General features: G+C 33.3%; 3 protein-coding genes across 4 annotated transcripts; 1 reads left to right on the top strand and 2 right to left on the bottom strand.

Annotated features, from left to right (window-relative positions):
• Positions 1-2,577: 2,577 nt before the first annotated feature.
• Positions 2,578-8,746, top strand: LOC142231921 (DGAT1/2-independent enzyme synthesizing storage lipids). The gene is made up of 5 exons (XM_075302587.1): positions 2,578-2,857; positions 2,918-3,146; positions 3,267-3,405; positions 5,679-6,345; positions 8,112-8,746. Exons 2-5 carry the CDS (start codon positions 3,101-3,103, stop codon positions 8,217-8,219), a joined length of 960 nt encoding a protein of 319 aa, XP_075158702.1. The 5' UTR covers positions 2,578-2,857; positions 2,918-3,100; the 3' UTR covers positions 8,220-8,746.
• A 1,447-nt stretch (positions 8,747-10,193) lies between these two features.
• LOC142231411 (uncharacterized) lies at positions 10,194-10,795 on the bottom strand. Its single transcript, XM_075302019.1, has 3 exons — positions 10,730-10,795; positions 10,418-10,642; positions 10,194-10,220 (listed from the first exon to the last, which is right to left on the bottom strand). Exons 1-3 carry the CDS (start codon positions 10,793-10,795, stop codon positions 10,194-10,196), a joined length of 318 nt encoding a protein of 105 aa, XP_075158134.1.
• A 2,866-nt stretch (positions 10,796-13,661) lies between these two features.
• GCS1 (mannosyl-oligosaccharide glucosidase) lies at positions 13,662-16,761 on the bottom strand. Of its 2 annotated transcripts, XM_075302574.1 has the most exons (3): positions 16,676-16,761; positions 15,290-16,595; positions 13,662-15,218 (listed from the first exon to the last, which is right to left on the bottom strand). In XM_075302574.1, the coding sequence occupies exons 2-3, from the start codon at positions 16,565-16,567 to the stop codon at positions 13,902-13,904; spliced, it is 2,595 nt and encodes an 864-aa protein (XP_075158689.1). In that variant the 5' UTR covers positions 16,568-16,595; positions 16,676-16,761; the 3' UTR covers positions 13,662-13,901. The 2 variants fall into 2 exon arrangements, with proteins under 2 accessions (XP_075158689.1, XP_075158688.1); XM_075302573.1 differs by having other exon boundaries at positions 15,290-16,754.
• Between the last annotated feature and the right edge of the window lie 4,358 nt (positions 16,762-21,119).

Genomic DNA, 21,119 nt, shown 5'->3' with positions numbered 1-21,119 from the left:
TGCATACCGGCCTTCAAACTGAAAAGTTGTTGCATTTGAAAAACGCTCATCCTGTGTTTATTGGGATTACTTTTAATAGGAAAATAATGGATCCAATTTAATTACAAAAGAGTTTTCTGCAACATTTTAAAAATCCAAAGGTGAAAAGCTGTTATAAGAACTTAGTCGGACGGAACTGTCTAAAATGGTCTTAAATTAAAGGGAAGTTCACATAGATTAAGAATATTACATATTTTTTCTCTTCCGGCTATGTCCCTGCCAACATTTTTTCAAATTGAAGGCACTTCTGAGCATCCTCACCACGTCGAAAACAATCGTATACGACGTCCAAAACTCGTCGGAAAAGCGCCGTCACTATTGAGAAGTTGTACCATGCCAAGTTACTACAAAGAAGTTTCAAATGAGCGCAATTATTAGGTGCCTTGTTAGATAATTTTAGAACGACCCCAATAAGAGCCCCTTCAAACAATCAGAAAAAGTGAATTTTAAGATAGTTGTAAAAGAATCATTGTGGTCAAGTAAAACACGATCATTTAGATGTTTATTAATTTGATTAAACATTTATAAATTCTTATAAATATACCATTTTTACCACTCTCACAACACATTTAACATATTTTTTTGCATTATTAATAGAATGATGTTGAGTTACATGTTGCAGCGTCTATCAGCCAGTGTTTTTATTCTCGATGGATGCAGCGTGTATGGAAAAATATCTGAAAAACAATCAATTTATTCCATTTGAAAATTAAAAAATTGTTCACCAATATACCTTTCACAATTTTAAGTACTACGTTCGCACTAGACACGAAATCTCGCTATTTAGAACAAAAATATCAAGTGTTCGGACTGGCAAAATAACGAGATTTCGTAGATTTGAGGATTTAACAGCTGTTTGTAAATATATCAATACAAACACAAACCCATATGTGTACACGCACACACACATTCATCTACAAGGAACATTGGGGCAGGGTTGCAAAAAGCGCTTTTTTAGTACTAAAACCACCTTTGTACAAGGCAGTATAAGGGATTTTGAAAGAGATTTCGTTGAAATCCTCTACGAACCAGCTGATTTTTTTTCTATTGCAAATCTACTGAGATCTAGGAGGATTTCGGCCAAAATCCTCGTTTACGAGGATTTCGTGTCTAGTGCGAACGTAGTATAATAATGTTTTCAGCACTTCATTTCTCTTTTTATTTAAATTATAATAAGCTAGTTGCGCTTGGCGTTTCACAATATAAAGGGTGATTTGTTAAGAGCTTGATAACTTTTTTTTTTAAAAAAAACGCATAAAATTTGCAAAATCTCATCGGTTCTTTATTTGAAACGTTAGATTGGTCCATGACATTTACTTTTTGAAGATAATTTCATTTAAATGTTGACCGCGGCTGCGTCTTAGGTGGTCCATTCGGAAAGTCCAATTTTGGGCAACTTTTTCGAGCATTTCGGCCGGAATAGCCCGAATTTCTTCGGAAATGTTGTCTTCCAAAGCTGGAATAGTTGCTGGCTTATTTCTGTAGACTTTAGACTTGACGTAGCCCCACAAAAAATAGTCTAAAGGCGTCAAATCGCATGATCTTGGTGGCCAACTTACCGGTCCATTTCTTGAGATGAATTGTTCTCCGAAGTTTTCCCTCAAAATGGCCATAGAATCGCGAGCTGTGTGGCATGTAGCGCCATCTTGTTGAAACCACATGTCAACCAAGTTCAGTTCTTCCATTTTTGGCAACAAAAAGTTTGTTAGCATCGAACGATAGCGATCGCCATTCACCGTAACGTTGCGTCCAACAGCATCTTTGAAAAAATACGGTCCAATGATTCCACCAGCGTACAAACCACACCAAACAGTGCATTTTTCGGGATGCATGGGCAGTTCTTGAACGGCTTCTGGTTGCTCTTCACTCCAAATGCGGCAATTTTGCTTATTTACGTAGCCATTCAACCAGAAATGAGCCTCATCGCTGAACAAAATTTGTCGATAAAAAAGCGGATTTTCTGCCAACTTTTCTAGGGCCCATTCACTGAAAATTCGACGTTGTGGCAGATCGTTCGGCTCTTCTAAGAATAGTGATGGCAAAATACTTACATGTACATTTTGTACTTTTTGATTGTTGTAGTGTCATTTACGAGCCTGTGGTAGCGATGAGGATGAAATTGAACTTTGAAATACAGGCAGGGGTGTATTTCTTTTAAATTAGCAAACAATTTCCAAATTTGTAAACTGTTTTTTTTTTTTCTATCTATTCCACAGTTTTTAGTAGCAGGGTTGCCAAGCGCAACGCAGCTTAAATAATAGTCGTTCAAGACTAGTTACAGAATGACACGATAGTTAGTGCAAACAACTCTTTGGGTAGACAAAATTAACATGCGATTATCGTGAAGAATCCCACCATGTTTCTTGATTCAATTATAACTAAATCGATCAAATATTCATCGAATCTAAACGACCCTTCTTATCATGAATATTGTCAGCTGTGATTTGTTTGTAAGTCTATGGTACCCTTTAATTTATGTTTGCCATTTTGTAGCTGTCAAAATAACAGTTGTTTTTATGAATGAATAGTAGACAATGAAAAGATGATGGTAAAGGGAGTGATATTGTGTTAAAAATAAATAAACAATGAATTACTAAACAGAATTTTGTAACAAATAATATTGCATTTAAATTTTAAATAATAATGTAAATTATTGTACGGCTAATGTAGTACATTCAAAGAAAAGCGTTTATAATCGAAAAATAGAAATAATATAAACAAAGTGCAAAATTAATATATGCTAAAAAAGTAAAAGCTTACAGGGCAAACAGAAAAGAACGAAGAAATTGGAACATACAAACACCGCTTTGGAATACAGGTTTTGACACAAAAAAAAAGAAGAGAGGCGAATAGTCAAAATAACAACAAAAAAATTTAGTTTATTGGCACCAATCATAATTTAGCTACACTCTGAAAGCGTCGATCAGAATTCAACAAAGAAAGTTAAGGTCTTTGGTTTAAGGTTTCTCCAATTTTTTGTTTTTGCGGATCCATCAATCCATAACCCAAGTGAAGGAGTGGGTCAAGTTATTTGGTGAATACTCTGGAAGAGCAAAACAACATGGACTTTATACAAAATGTAACAAAAAGCTTTCAAGAATTTCTTTGTAAGTATCTGGTTGTAATTATTGTTAAACGCAAAGTATTCAATATTTTTCGATATTCGTTTTGCTAACGTCGACATATATTTATATGCAATTTTGTTTTTTTATTTTTGTTATTTTCAGCCTCTTATATCGATTTGGATTATTCCTTGTGGGTGTATCGTTTGTTGACCCCTCTGATAGCAACATTCCTATTACCTCTTGTATTTGTAGCATTAATCTATATATCGTTTTTAATATTGTTCATCTACAAACTACACAGGTATTTATAAAAAAACGCAATGTATCTTAATTAAATGGGGATGTTTATTCTATAGTCTTGTGGAAAAATCAATTGTCTGTTATATCACATTACTCATTGGAATGCAATAATTGTTTACTTATCGTTTCTATTAGAATCAAGACATTTGTTTTTACCGGCAATCTATAAAACCGGTATTGAAATTGTAAATGCTCTTGTTGTCAATAACACACATTCATATACATATATATCCGCAAGGGGGTTTTAATTCAAATCTATGATTTTTAGATAAAGAAAGTTAAGAGTAAAATAGAAAGAAAAAGTTTATAATTATCATATGAACACAATATAGAAGGTTAAATATAGTTCGACCTAACAAATATACAAAAAATGGTCGAAAATGAAAACATCGAAAGTGAATGGACATTGAAAGTGAATGGTGAGGTGATTCCAAACCTGCAACAGAACAAAAAAGAACTTTACTCAATTATAAGGATTAAATGGGGGAATCCCATGATGTAATTAATAAGAGGAAGTTTTGATCTTGATCCTTTTTTGTTTTTAATTCTAGCTTTTTTTTAATGGCACAAAAAAAAAATCGAAAATCTTTCATAACGGACCTAAAGGTATTACCCCATATATATCGATATGCAGATTTTTTATCCTGCAATGGTACTGTGGAACAGTAGCAGCAAATATTCATTTCACCAAACCCCCTTAAGGGCTATGACTATAATAGTATGATTAACAAATTAAACGATAAATAGAAAATAGAATATTCTACGTAGAAGTCGTACGATTTCATTATGTTATTCATGAAGTTAATAAACATTTTTTTTCTTATCGTCTACACTTAGGTAAAATGACCTGATATCAATTTTATTTGGCTTGTTTTAAAATTTCAAGTCTCACGTTTAGTCATTGATTTGAGGCAATAAAATAACGCCATAACACACATTATCAGATAAACAAAATTGTCCCCAGCAAACTTAGTGGGAAGAGTGAAATAGATTTGCAATATTAATTTTATCGCTACATTTGCTATTGGGCAAGTTGCACGCACATACACATAAATATAAATCAATTTTGCAATTATATTGCGTTATTTAGCAAAAGTGTGTAAATCTTTCACATCAAAATGTAATAGCAGAACAGGAATGTACTTCAGATATATTATTAGATAAGCAAGATTGATCATAATCAATGACAGTAATTTTCTTGTGCCCAGCCGGCATTTTCTTCAATAAAAACTTTCCCATCGCAGTAAAATTAAATCAAAATAATAAAGACCCCATTAGAACTTACAACAGACTACAGCAATATCGTTTTACATGATCATTATTTGCCTTTTCTAAAGCTGTTCTAAGTCAACACCAATTAATGTATTATTATTTTTTTATTCTTTAACTTATGTAAAGTAAACTTTAAACTTGAGCAGTCATTAAATTGTTCAGTAAAAGGGCAGTTTTAGTTTCCGGTGTTGACCCTGGAAAATACCATTAAAAATTTTTTATTTTAATTGTTTTTTTTCCAGTGTCAAGAAATATTAAATTATATGTGATTTAATATTTCTTCAACCGGAAACTGGAACTGCCCATATGGTTAGGTGGCAGCCCGATGTATCAGGCTCACTTAGGCTATTCAGTCCATTGTGATACCACATTGGTGAACTTCTCTCTAATCACTGAGTGCTGCCCGATTCTATGTTAAGCTCAATGACAAGGGACCTCCTTTTTATAGCCGAGTCCGAACGACGTTCCACATTGCAGTGAAACCACTTAGAGAAGCTTTGTAACCCTCAGAAATGACATCAGCATTACTGAGGTAGGATAATCCACCGCTGAAAATCTTTTGGTGTACGGTCGAAGCAGGAATCGAACCCACGACCTTGTGTATGCAGGGCGGGCATGCTAACCATTGCACCACGGTGGCTCCCAACTGCCCATATACCGAACAGTTTGATTCAATTAATCAAATTTATTCGAGATTAGGGAACAAAAACAAATATTAACAATCGTAAATCGCTTTAATGTTTTTCAAAATATTTCAATAATATTTAGAAGCATTTCTTTCGACCAATGGAAGCAAACAATTTTTTTTAACCCTTGACAGTGATCCTTCGTCAAAATGACGACACATAATTTCATTTTCGATATAAAAATGTATTTTAGTCTATTGGGAAATGATTAATTTATGGAAGTTATTACTAATTCAAACATTTTATGAATTTTTGTTTTATATTAATTAAAAACAAATTGAATAAGAAAATAAACTACATTTTGTTTATTTTACAGAGAAGTAATACTAAGATCTGTGCGCACAGACCGCAAATTTTGGGAAGTTGGAAGAAAAATTGTTGCAGCCATCTGGGATGCACATGCACGAATCTATCATGGCTATGAAGTTATTGGAATGGAAAATATTCCCAAAGATGGTTCTGGTCTAATTGTCTATTATCATGGTGCCATACCGATTGATATGTACTACTTGAATTCCCGTATGCTTTTGCAAAAGGACCGTTTAATATACACTATTGGTGATCGTTTCCTATTCAAATTACCTGGCTGGGGAACTATATCGGAAGCATTTCACATTAGTCCCGGAACTGTGCAGTCATGTGTTAATATTCTAAAAGATGGTAATCTCTTGGCCATATCGCCTGGCGGAGTTTATGAAGCTCAATTCGGTGACAATTACTATGAGCTATTATGGCGAAATCGTGTGGGTTTTGCAAAAGTGGCTTTGGAAGCTCAAGCACCAATAATACCATGCTTCACACAAAATCTTCGTGAAGGGTTTCGGCAAGTGGGTATATTTCGTAAATTTTTCATGAAACTCTACAATACAATAAGAATACCTGTGTATCCAATCTATGGAGGATTTCCGGTTAAATTCCGTACCTATCTTGGCAAGCCAATTGAATATGATGGTTCATTGACACCGGAGCAGCTACAAGTGAAGGTAAGTGTTACTTGTAGTACATTATTTATTTATTTCCATTTATTTAACATTCTTAACATTGCAATTCGAAAATGGAAATATGTTAACATTCAATTTCAGTACCAATTTTTTCTATTTCGATTCTATTAGATTAAAAAAAATTATACTAATTTATGAAAACTTAATTCTTGAAGTTAACAGTTTACGGGTCCGCAACTTCTCTAAAGCACAGAGCTCCAAATTGCGCCTAACTCGTTATTAGAGAAGTGTTTCCCCTATGAATGACAATTTGTTGTGTCAAATAAAGAAGCTCAGATTTAATAGAGTTCCCATGGTTAGGTTAGGTGGCAGCCCGATGTATCAAGCGCACTTAGACTATTTAGTCCATTGTGATACCACATTGGTGAACTTCTCTCTTATCACTGAGTGCTGCCCAATTCCATTTTAAGCTCAATGACAAGGGACCTCCTCTTTATAGCCGGGTCCGAAAGGCGTTCCAAATTGCACTGAAACCACTTGGAGAAGCTTTGAAACCCTCAGAAATGTCACCAGCATTACTGAGGTGGGATAATCCACCGTTGCAAAACTTTTTGGTGTTCGGTCAAAGCAGGAATCGAACCCACGACCTTGTGTATGCAAGGCGGGCATGCTAACCATTGCACCACGGTGGCTCCCTTGAGTTCCCATGATTACAGCCCAATGAAATCTTACCGATGTGACTTGTTTGGAGGTCTATGAAGAATAGAACATAATGACATAGTTCGACATAAAATCTTAAAATACAATGATTAAATATATTTTACAAATGTTTTTAGCGATCTGTATATGAGATACATTTCAAATATATTACTTCAGTTAGTGGATTAGACGTAAGTAAATGGCAGACTATGTTTGTTAAGCCAGTTAATACATCCAGATTCTCAACTACAGTAACATTCTTAAATTCCTATGGAAGCTCCCCGGACGTCACCATGGTTAGCTCTGATCTCGTGGTACAGACCACATGACTTATAGACTTAACCAAGAACTTCCACCTGACAGTGAAAATTGATCTAGGGACACACACCTTTATTCCCTAGAAAAGAACGTTTATGAACTTTGGTAAAACTAACTGGAACCTATTTACCTCGCTAACAGACAACGTCAGCGTCCGCTAGAGAGAATTTCTTCAGAGATGTATTCGGATCCCTGACATCCGTCCGAATTTCCCCACGCAGACATCAACGTTAGCAGATAAGAGGGATGAGTCACGTTAAGAAGATCGATCGGCTTGTAGCCACTCATAAGCGGCGCAAGCATTTGGAGGAGTCCAATCATGGATCCAAACGGTTGTGGTCTACAACATCGGAACATACACGCGTAGCGGACAAGTAGTCGAGCAATCCCATACAGGTGACCGACCAAGCAGAGGGCAAAGGCGAGCCCTCCGTGCACTCAGACAGAATAGTTAAAGTACATAGGAGAGATACCATGACGTGGCACAGAAAACATGATACATAGCCATGAACTCCTTCCTCGCAGTAAAAATTGATAAAGGGACGGATACAGGGACAGACAGGGAAAAGAACGTTTATGAACATAAAAGCTAACGGGAAGCTTTTTACCTCGCCAACAGAGTTCTAAATTTCTTACAAAATAGTGGAACACTTAATTTACCATTAGTTTTCTATACTTATGTAAATATGAGAAAACAATTAGGTTTCAACTCCATTCACAAAATATAATAAACCCTACACTACATAACGTACCATATAAAAAAATTGTTTTTAATCATAACATTTTTCTAGGTGGCTCAAGCTTTGGAAGTTCTAATTAATAAACATCAACGTTTACCCGGCAGTATATTCCATGCATTATTGGATCGTTTTCCTCCGTTCAGAAGCAAGAAGGATTAAGATTAAGATATTAAAAAAAAGTTATATGAAAAAAATTAATTTAAAGAAAGAAAAAACAAATCTCAAAACTGTGTTATTTTTTCCTTTTGTACCAATACTGTTTTTTTCATTTATTATTTCATAAATAATTTATTTAATAACAGATAATATATTTTTATTTAATATTCTATGAAAAAATATTAATATTGTATATTTCCCTTTATCGAATGAGATCTACATATTGTAAGAGTAGTACTTAAAGAAGGTAGTTGGTAGTAAATACTATTTGAATACTTTTATAATAATGTTGTGTTGGTGATTTATGAACAATTTGTTTCACTGTATGTATTCTCTTTAATTTAATGTGTTTTCGTTTTTGGCAAACAGAAAGTGTTTGCTCTAGTTTAAGGAAATATTTTTACATTTGAAATGTAGCCAAACATCTCCATTCAATTATTATTAAGTATATGTAGTTAATGTGTATATGTATTTAATTTTAATTATAAAATTGCTATTTATTAAATATAATATCAATTTATTGAAGATAATTTTATGTTATTATGATTCTTAGTCTTGGCCAAAACTAGGAATTGAAAAGCTTTAAGTAATGCAAGCAACTGGAAAATTCAAAAAAAAATTGCATCTTCATTTCGAATTATGATGTCCGTATTGGGAAAATCTTCAACCAATAATTTGTAGACCACCTGTGATGACGTGCAGGCGAGTCAAAATTTTATTTCTATAGAAAATTTTGTCAAAAATTTTATTTCTATAGAAAATTTTGTCAACATTTTATTTCTATAGAAAATTTTGTCACAATTTTATTTCTATAGAAAATTTTGTCACAATTTTATTTCTATAGAAAATTTTGTCAAAATTTTATTTCTATAGAAAATGTTGTAAAAAAACTTTTCTATAGAAAATTTTGTCGAAATTTTATTTCTATAGAAAATTTTGTCCAAATTTTATTTCTATGGAAAATTTTGTCAAAACTTTATTTCTATAAAAAATTTTGTAAAAAACTTATTTCTATAGAAAATTTTGTCGAAATTTTATTTCTATAGAAAATTTTGTAAAAATGTTATTTCTATAGAAAATTTTGTCAAAATTTTATTTCTATAGAAAATTTTGTTAAAAACTTATTTCTATAGAAAATTTTGTCAAAATTTTATTTCTATAGAAAATTTTGTCAAAATTTTATTTCTATAGAAAATTTTGTTAAAAACTTATTTCTATGGAAAATTTTGTAAAAATTTTATTTCTATAAAAAATTTTAATTATATTTGCTTAGTTCGGCTTGAGGTCATGTGAATAAAAACAGATGTTGTTGTTTTTTGAGTTGTATTTTTATATTTAAAATGTTCCAATATTTCGAGACATCTCCGATGATCGTCTTCAGGGAAATTACTTTAAACAAAAAGAAAAAACATTTAACACATTAACAAAAAATATATCATTACATGAAAAACACAGATAATTACATTTAAATTTAAAGAACAGTGAACTTCTTTACAAGGGAGTATATTTACAACTAAAAGCTAATCTGTCTTTCTATATTTTTGTACAATATTTCTATAAATATGTGCACAATGGTCCGTATCAGTCTTAAAATTCATTCGTCTTTCTGCAGGTACATTTATAATATGTAGCATCTCCAGAGTAAATCTCCTTTTATAATTGGTTTCTTGCGTCAAAATATCTACGTCCTTAAAGTTTGGTTTGTGTCCTGTTAAAGTGCAATGTGCTGCAAGTGCCGTCTTTTGCTCCAAGGGCTTATCAGTGGCTTTCTGATCAGATTTATGCCCTGAGAGTCTAGTTTTTAATTTGGTTTTCGTTGTACCAATATATACTTTTTGGCAAGTATCAGAGTCATTTCCATTGCATTTGATCTTATATACTACGTTTGACTTGTCTTCTTTCTTAATTTTGGATTTTGTCTTGCTGAAGAATTGATTTACTGTATTATGAGTCCTTTGTGCAATTTGAAATTTGTCCTTATTTAGCATGTTTGATGATTTGAATCTTTCCGAGAATTGGGGGACATATGTCAAGGGTTTATAAATTTTGGGTTCAATTTCGTCATGTTTGATATGTTGTCGTTCTTTTACATGTTGTATTAGGTCGTCAATCGTCTTATTCGGGAAATCATTTAATCGCAATATGGTCCTTATCTTATCTTCGTTGTCCTTATGAAATATTTTGTCGCTGATATCGTGTACTCTTCTTATAAAATTTGTAGCCGTATTCATTATAACTCGTCTAGGATGTTTGGAGTTGAAATTGATCAATCGTCCTGTGGCTGTTGGCTTTTGATACCAGTTAATTTTTATTCCATTTCTGTGCCTTAGAATTATAGTATCTAAATATGGTAACTTGTTGTCCTCTTCTGTTTCCATCGTAAATTGAATTTGTCTATCAAAGGCGTTTAAAGCTGATAAAGTGGCCTGAACGTCATTTTTATTCAAAATACAGAACAGATCATCTACATATTTTGTCATTATTTTTGGTTTAATAGTCAATTTTTCCAATACTGAGTCCAAGAGTACTTCCATTACAATATCGGCGATAATCGGTGAAGCTGGTGATCCCATTGGCATTCCTTTACGTTGTTCATACACCTTGTCATCATATACAAAATATCTCCAAATTTACTGGAATGCTTGGAAAAAGAGATACTACGTCAAACGAGATCATTGTTTCATTGTCCTCAATCTTAATATTACTGGTTTTATTCTTAAATTCAATTGCGTCCTTTACATTATATTTGGAATCTTTCGTCAAATTTTTCAAAATATTTACAATATATTTTGATAGTTCATAAGAGGGGGAATTTATTGAAGAACATATCGGTCTTACAGGGACTCCTTCCTTATGTATCTTCGGAAGTCCATAAATTTTTTCAAAATTTTATTTCTATAGAAAATTTTGTTAAAATTGTATTTCTATAGAAAATTTTGTCGAAATTTTATTTCTATAGAAAATGTTGTCAAAATTTTATTTCTATAGAAAATTTTGTCAAAATTTTATTTCTATAGAAAATTTTGTCAAAATTTTATTTCTATAGAAAATTTTGTCAAAATTTTATTTTTAAAGAAAATTTTGTCAAAATATTATTTCTATAGAAAATGTTGTCAAAATTTTATTTCTATAGAAAATTTTGTCAAAATTTTATTTTTAAAGAAAATTTTGTCAAAATATTATTTCTATAGAAAAGTTTGGAACATTTTTCCAAAATTTTATTTCTATAGAAAATTTTGTCAACATTTTATTTCTATAGAAAATTTTGTCGAAATTTTATTTCTATAGAAAATGTTGTCAACATTTTATTTCTATATAACATTTTGTCAAAATTTTATTTCTATAGAAAATTTTGTCAAAATTTTATTTCTATAGAAAATTTTGTCAAAATTTTATTTCTATAGAAAATTTTGTCAAAATTTTATTTCTATAGAAAATTTTGTCAAAATTATATTTTTAAAGAAAATTTTGTCAAAATATTATTTCTATAGAAAAGTTAGGAAAATTTTTCCAAAATTTTATTTCTGTAGAAAATTTTGTCAAAATTTTATTTCTATAGAAAATTTTGTAAAAACTTATTTCTATAGAAAATTTTGTCTAAATTTTATTTCGTTTTTGTTGTTGATATTATTGACCTTTTTATTTTAAATTTTATGATTTTTTATCTCATAATCTCGGCTATAGGTCTATAAATTAAACTTGAAATTGTTGGTTTCTTGTTTTTTTTTTTTATTTTCCGATATTTCGGTTGACTTCGTCAGAACCGTTTTCAAGGCTACAAATTACAAAATTGTACAAAAACTAATTACAAAATTCACAAAATAAAATGAAACTATCTATTGTACTTTACATTTTCTCCGCTGTCTTGTTACTTCGCTGTCTGTTTTTCTACTGGTGATTACTTTCTCTTGTGTTTTTGTATCATATGCCGATATATTCTCGCTCAGTTCTCAATATCTTTCTTATAATTTATTCTCTCGTTAATTGGAGTGTTAATGATGTGTAACATCTCCAGAGTAAATCTTCGGCCGTAGTTGTTTTCCTTGCTTAGGATTTCTACGTCGTTTAAGTTAGGTTTGTGACCAGTCAAAGTACAGTGGGCCGCAAGTGCTGTTCTTTGTTCCATTGCCTTGTCTGTTGTTTTTAAATCCGATTTATGTGAAGACAATCTTGTTTTTAATTTTGTCATTGTTGTACCAATATATGTCTTTTGGCATAAGTTGGATTTGTCACCGTTGCATTTTATCTTCTATACTACGTTGTGGTCTTCATTCTTAATTTTTGTTTTGGTTTTACTAAATAATCCGTTTACTGTATTAGTAGTTTTTAACGCGAGTTGGTATTTTTCTTTATTGTATATATTAGACTTGCACAGTTTCTCGGAGAAGTTTGGTATATACGGCACTGGTTTGTATAATTTTGAATCCTTATCATTAGTCAAGTTTTGTTTGTTATGCTGGTTGGCTTTTACTTTCGATAAAAGTTGAAATATCGTTCGTTGTGGGAAATTGTTGTCTTGGAGAATTCGTTCAATTTTATCTTCATTTTCAGAATGAAATTCTGGATCACGTATGAAATTTGTCGCGGTATTGATTATTATATGTTTATTGTGCTTAGAGAAAAAATTAAGTAGTCGCCCCGAAGCCGTTGGTTTTTGGTACCAATTTAGTCTCAATTGGTTTCCTAGTCTATGTATAATTACGTCAAGATATGGTAGTTTATTGTCCTGTTCTAATTCCTTCGTGAATTGAATTTGTCTATTATATGAGTTTAAGGCCTTTAATGTTTCGTCGACTTCTGATGCCTTGATGATTGCGAAGATGTCATCAACGTATTTAGTTAAAATCGGTGGTTTTGTGATATTTTTAAATACGTCATCTAAAAGTTCCTCCATAATAATGTCTGCTACAATTGGTGAAGCGGGGGAACCCATGGCCATACCTTTTAACTGCTCATAAATCTTGTCCTCGAATTTAAAATATCTGGTGTCTTTAATGCAAAATGTAATTAAATCTATAAATAAATCCTTCGTCATGTTTGTATACTGCTTAATTGTGGTCCATTTTCTTGCAATCGTCTGAATTGCTAGTTTTACCGGAATGCTTGGAAATAATGACACTACGTCGAAGGATATTAAAACTTCATCATCTTGAATCGTCAAATTTTCCAATCTTGACTTAAAATCTACCGAGTCCTTCAAAATTTTGTCGAAATTTTATTCCTATAGAAAATTTTGTCAAAATTTTATTTCTATAGAAAATTTTGTCAAAATGCGAGTCTTTAAAAGTGAGTGCGCAAGTTCAAAAACCTCTTTGTCCCAGAAGTTTCAAAGTATCTAAAAATGTAGCTAGTATTACTCAGCTTTCAAGCAATAATTAGTTTTTACTGAAGACAACTCGTACACCTGCGAGATGACATTCATACAAACCGTTTAAAAATCGGGTATATTTCTTATATTTTTCCTTTATTATTTTATCTACACAATAATAACATTATGACTGAATTGTTTTATCCCTTCTAAAATCAACTTAAAATAGATGCTTGTTAGACGCAATGAGTAAACGCCTCTGTTTTTTGGTAATTAAGTAAATTCATATAGGCTTTAAGAAATAAATTACAAATTGTACTAAATAGTAAAATCTCTAGTTATTATATATTGATTAAAAGTCTATATGTCTACGAGAACTAATATTGCTCAGACATCATTAGCACTACCAAGGAACTCCAACCAGTGAAGGGATAACAGCCTTTTCCTTGACCTGTGGTGTCATCGTATTGCTCCCACAAATAGCCAGTACGTTGGAACTCTTTAAATATGTTATGTATTAGATTTTCTCTTAATTCGGCATATATTTCCCGAGCCAAGGCAGCATGCGGACCCTCAATGCTACCATAGTAACGCAGAGCTTTAACGGCCAAATAATTAATATTAATCCAAATAGGACCTCTCCAATATGGAGGATCATGTTCAGTATTGCGTTTTTGATATAAAGGCGATGACTTAGATAGAGAGCGAAGACCGTAGGGCGTCCAAAGTTTTTGTGGATCTCGGATATCTTTTAAGAGTTTACCCAAATAAGGCGAGTCATTGTCGAGTATTTCCAAGAGAAAAGGAAATATATTGACGTAACCAAAGGTAGAGTCAACAAATTTATAATCTGGTTGCTTTAATGTCACCCGAATCATTTCCATTTGCTGCTGCTGATGCTGTTGCATTCGATGCATATTTTTCTGTGTAAGTTGGGGACGTTTCAAAACCACCGAATCAGAATGTAGACCCCAATCAGCATATGTTTCTGTGTAGGGACTCAAGTGCTGTTCATTCAAAATTGTATTGTCTTTTAGAAATCCAGCAGTCTCGTAATATTTGTGATCGTCCTTTCGCAGTATGGTTGAGAGTTCTGCTAAAACACTGGAAGCAAAAGCCATCCAACATCTAATATCAACATGACGTTCCTTGCTGGTTGGATGTGAACTTCTGGGGAAATCATCCAAACCCGATGTTAGAGTTTTGGGATTTAGTTCTCTTTCCGTAGTGGCATCGCGTCCACGCCACTGATAGGTTCCTGCAATGTCACCACGCTGTGTTGTATTATACCATGAAAACCACGCTTGCAGACGGGGATATATACGTTCCAACGTGTCAAGTCTTCCTTTGAGCGACAATTCTTGTTTGTGATGTTTTAGAATTTTCTTTAGAGCTAAAAGGAATGTAGGCGGATTGGCATTGGTATTACGCTGTATAACAAATTCATCGGGGACTTTGGCCAAGGCTTCCACACCCAATATTTGCTCTCGTGGTATCCAACCTTCTATATTGAGCAGATCAAACCAATGACTAATAATATCCAATTCAATATCGATATCCCATGATGAAATAAGCAGTCCATGAAAGCCTTCGTCCCACAAAAAGCCACGAGGGAAAAAAGAGCGAGAAGGCACTGCTGTGTATAAAGCAGATTTCCAATATGGAACGGGATTTTTTGTATATACCGATTGGACCTACATAATGGAAAATCCATGAATTCGTCTAATATAAAAGTGATCTCTATAAGTGACTATTGTTTCCTTACCTTACTAGCTCCATAGAAGTAACCAATACCTCCTAGCATATTACTCAAAGCGTATTTGGCAAATTTAATTTCTTCGTTGGAGAAACCTTTTGATTTCAAATGGAATGTTTCCTCAAAACGTTTGTCAAATGAGGCTATATGCTCCTGCAATGAATTAGTATAGTCTCGACCAGTGGGTGGCTTTGGAATATCTCCTCCAACAGAAAAGCCCGATGTTGATTGATATGTAATATCCAGTGTGAAGTCCACCTCGGCGGTTATTTGTATGGCTATGAAATTTGGATCAGCCGGAGCTTGACCATTATGAGATACCATTTCTCCGGGTAGTCCTATATAACGTTGGCCTTTTTTATCCGTAAATGCCCTGAAGTGTGTAAATACAGTTTCTTTAAGTTTACTCAACGATGGTGCCACCGTGGATAATGAAGATTTGTGTAGGATACGCCCTTTTACAGGATGAAATCTCAACTGGAATTCCCCCAAGCCCAACGTTTCACCGTACACCCCAGGTTCAGGACTCTTCTCATCTGACACATATTTAATGTGACCATTTGTACGTTCGTCCAAAGCAACATACCATATTAGCGATATTGATTTGTCCCAAGCTCTGGTAGTATTCTTTACAGAAATCCTGGCTGTCCAATCGCCACCAAATTGTTTACCGCTGGGATATTTTACAAATGAGGTCTTCAGTTCAAATGGCAAATCGTGGATCTCCTGGACACCAAACATACGCCCGTCATGATGTGTCCAACCATACTTATCCAAATTGTCACCCATATCACACCAATGTCGTATACCCTTTCCCCCATGACCCAGATTTGATGGTGTATACCACATTAAGCCCATCACCAGCGAATGAGGATCTCTGGTTTTCATGCCGAAGTAATTTAATGGCCTATAGGAACCCCAATAGCGTTCTGGATCATCAAGCCCTGTGCGCGTAACCATTTTTTGGTTATCGAACGGCGTATTCACTCGGGTCTCCAGATATCCCTGATAACAAAAATAAGCAGCTACCGCCATACAAATGCTTCCTGCCAATGTCTTCCATTTATTCAAGACAAACTTTGACGTGGGCTCTTCAAACGTGGCTTTTTTAGGATGGGCCGTATGTTTTGGTTTATTCACCGGTGCCGTGGAAGAGGTTGTGCTAGTAGTTGTTGTGCTACTATTATTAGATTTCGTTGAATCTGCATTTTCGTTGTGTTGTTTAGAATTTTTCTGTTTTACACCTTTATCTGTGGAGGTATTAGTGCCACCCTTCTGACGTGCCATTTTTTTTTTTTGTGAGTACAGGCTACTTCTATTGTAATTACAACGAATTGATAAGAAAACTGTCAATATCTTTAAACTAATATGTATCTAGTTCCCTCCAATATTAACCATTTAACAAAACATAAACACGTTTACATGTTTATTTTTTAATTTATTACGAATTTGCAATGTTTCCTTTTTTGCACTAGAAGGACTACTGATAAAAACTCTTCTTCTTCTATCATATTGTTTTTCTCGTTATTGATAGCTTAGTTAGTCTATTGGTATAGATTAGTTGCGTAATGCAAACGTAACGTTTCTAAACATTTTTCTACACGTTTTTGATATGGGATTATTTGTACATATTCGAGAGAACGGTTTTGGACGTATATGAAATTTCATGCGGAAAGTCACATTATGCAGTTCATATTAGACTTTTATTTGGCAACGCTAAAAAACAATACAATAAGAATGGCGACTTAAGCGGACCTTAGACGGTCGGATAAACACTACGATAGAGGCTCGCCTATTTGTAGTGTGTTCGTTCAAATTTTACCCTTACACTGCACGAACAATTATGATAACAACATGAAGAAATAAGAAGAAGCATAAACATAAACTATGAAGATGGACGAAAAGTTATGTGTGAAGCCATTTTTTAATAAAACATGAAAAAAAAACAATAAAAACTCCAAGCTGAATTAATGATCCATCATTAATTTCATTGCAGAAATGCTTGTTTTAATTATTAAAATAACTTTGTTTTTGCTAATGTTTGGCGAACATCACCTTACACGTGAAGATTTGTTCCTCCCAACCAGAAAAAAATGAAAGTTGTTTTGATTTGATGCCAACACGTCCCCGCAACACTCGGTCATGGCCTTATACTAGCGGATTTGTCGCCGCAACGTGTTGAGTCGCAGGGTTTATTCGACCGTATAAGGTCCACTTTATGCGCCATCCAGGGGGCTAATCACGGCATTCGATATCGAGAACTTGTGATCGAAATCTAAATTTTTCGGATCACGGGAGTCGATATCGAGTTTGTTTGATCGACAATTTTTTCGATTGGTAAATTGCAATCGTAAAACATTTTTCACTTGTTTGTTATTACAATATTTACATATAGGAATAGTAAATATTTTAGTTTTAGTTCGAATTGTTGGTAATTTGTAGTAAATTTACATATAATGAACATATTTTTAATATTTAAGGTGGAATTACATACCATGCGGTCATGCGTGCGTACGTTATATGCTTTTGTCAAAAAAAGTTAAAATGTTATAACTACAATTGTTTGAGTTACACGACAAAAGTAACGTATGCATATGACGCATAAAGTTGACGAACTTTTAACTTTTCAATGCGTCGGGTGCGTTGACAACATTAAACAACATGTAAACAAATCAAGAAACGAAAAACAATTTAAAATATTGACGAGAAATTATTGATTGAATTTAAAATACATAAAGTTCTATACTTTAAAAAGTGTGTGGAATACAAAAACATAACAAAAAGCGCAGAGGCAAGGAATGTAATCAGTAAATTCATTGGTATTCCGACGCATACTGTGTAACTCAATTGAAGAGTCGTATTCGTCAACGCATTCGAATACAACGTACGCATGCATGATCGCATGTTATGTAATTCCACCTTTAGGAGTAATGCAACTCCAATAAAAGTTAAACAAAAATTGGTCATAGTCGAGTTCGAGAGCGAGCATCCTAGCTTGGCAAATAACCATATATAAAGTGCACATGCCAGATCGATATCCAAGAGATTGTGATCAACCAAATACCGTACCATTCCGTGACAACATAACGCTTCTGGTCCACCTTGTAAGAATAGTGAATTATGAAAGCTTCCACTCGCAAAAAGTTTTAAGGCGGCAGAATTGACGTTGACATGCCACCAAAAATTATTTTCCATTTGAACGCCTCCTTCGTCAGCCGATATGGTCCATTGAGCCTGCAAAAGGTGACTTTCTAACAGTGCACACCATTTCAAACCCATGTACTTACACCAATAACATGTGCACTTTTATTCCGTATTTGTCGCCGAATTATTTTATATACATCTCATTCTCCAATTAGGTAGGAATTCGGAGATATGGGTCCATAAGATATAATGCAATAAAATTTACTATTTACTTTGAAACCTCCAAAAACATATTTTTTCTACATTCTATTTTGTGACGCTAACTTAATTTTGTCATTTCATTTTGTCCTGCTTCGTTTTTTGCTGTTGGCAACGCTTGAGAAATTGCATCAAATTTCGATCGATTTAATCGTATCGACAATTTTTTCGATTCGATTATGAATTCGATATCGAATGCCGTGATTAGCCCCCAGATTGTAAGTTTATCCGGACGACAGTGCTGGTGTCGAACATAAATAACTAAGTAATAGATGACCCATCGGTGTCAAACGCAGTCTGACAGTTCCCAAAATGAGGAATAAACGAAGAAAATAGGGGGAATTACAAATTCTCTCTGAGATTCGTTTTTACAATTTTTCTATTATATCCACAATTTGAAAATTTTTGATACACCAGATGATTTATAATCAAATTAAATATTCAAAAGTTTATATTTGCACAAAAAATTGTGACCAAAACTGCAAAATTACAAAATTTACTTTTGAGAAATTTTTCTCTTTACGAAAAACACAAAACGAAATGTCAGAAAATTCATTTGGGCTTCTTCAACATTGTCTGGTCGGAGAGCGATGGGTCATCTCATGGCTGAACAAGAAGGTTAAATCATGGGCCCATACGATTACAATTTTTTTATTTCGACAAAATTTTAAGATGTCAAAATCATATGTTTATGGTGATTGCAGCTCTCCAAATGACACTGCATAGCAAATGCATCTCAAACAAACTCGCGCATTCATAGCTGGAGAATTGTTCATAGATGACTTGAGTATCTTGATAATGCGCTTTACAGACTATCAGTTATTCCGGACGACAGTGCTCGTGTCGAACATATCCCATATATTGTGCACATTATAAGTTAAGTCCGACGGCATAATCGATACTGCTGCATGTTTATGGGATCGATAACACATTTACCGATTATTTAGTCATCGCCGACAAGTCGTATCGATCCGACACACTGTAAGATTCTTTACAAACACCGACATTCCGTCCGGAATAACTGATAGTCTGTAAAGCGCATAACATATTCCAGACCCAAAATACCACGCACATCAGTTTTTAAACTGCATCATAAACTGTTTTTGTTAATAGATGGCGAAGATCCATTTGACTGACTTCCATTCTTAACTTTGGTGGGTATTATAGTCTTATTTGTCTCATATCGGCGTTCCTCGGATGAATTATCCACTTCACAATCACTCATAGGTGACGCAATTAAATTTGAACCTTTATTTTTCTCTGGATTTTAATTATTTTTTCAGGACAATTGAAAGAATAAATAATTGCCACTTTTACCAATGCCATAGGATTCTTTTATCAGCTGATTTTGACTTCTTAAAATTGTAAACAACATATTGAAATTTGTTGTTTTTGTTATCGTGATTCAACCTCCTTATTAAGCCATGGGTCATCTATTACTTAGTTATCTATGGTGTCGAACATATCCCAGATATTGGCCACTCTATACATAGACAATAGAATATATATAGATGATCCATCGGTGTCAAACGATGTTTGACAGTTCCGAAGATAAAGAATAAACGAAGAAAATAAAAGCACGCTTACATTCTCTTTCGTTTTCCTTCTTGTAGTTTGCCAATTTTACACAAAATTAGAACGATGCACCAGAGGATTTATAAATAATATATTAAAAGTTCATATTTGAATAAAAAAATGTGACCAAAACCGCGAAAATACGAAATTTAATTTTAAGCAGCATTGCTCTTTACGAACAACACAAAAGAAAATGCACGAAAATTAATGTTTGGGACTGACTCTTTACGAAAAAATCAAAACGAAATGTCAGAAAATTAAGTTTTGGAACTGACACTTTTTTTTTAAGAGACAAGTGGATCATCTATGTATATTCCATGGCTGAATAAGGAGGTTGAATCACGATAACAAAAACAACAAATTTCAATATGTTGTTTACTATTTTAAGAAGTCAAAATCAGCTGATAAAAGAATCGTATGGCATTGGTAAAAGTGGCAATTAATTATTCTTTCAATTGTCCTGAAAAAATAATTAAAATCCAGAGAAAAATAAAGGTTCAAATTTAATTGCGTCACTTATGAGTGATTGTGGAGTGGATAATTCATCCGAGGAACGCCGATATGAGACAAATAAGACTATAATACCTACCAAAGTTAAGAATGGAAGTCAGTCAAATGGATCTTCGCCATCTATTAACAAAACCAGTTTATGATGCAGTTTAAAAACTGATGTGCGTGGTATTTTGGGTCTGGAATATGTTATCAAGATACTCAAGACATCTTTGAACAATTCTCCAGCTATGAATGCGCGAGTTTGTTTGAGATGCATTTGCTATGCAGTGTCATTTGGAGAGCTGCAATCACCATAAACATATGATTTTGACATCTTAAAATTTTGTCGAAATAAAAAAATTGTAATCAT

Source organism: Haematobia irritans, chromosome 3 (genome assembly GCF_050003625.1).
Source record: "Haematobia irritans isolate KBUSLIRL chromosome 3, ASM5000362v1, whole genome shotgun sequence".
Classification (NCBI taxonomy): domain Eukaryota; kingdom Metazoa; phylum Arthropoda; class Insecta; order Diptera; family Muscidae; genus Haematobia; species Haematobia irritans.
This window is presented reverse-complemented; position numbering and strand designations above follow the sequence as displayed.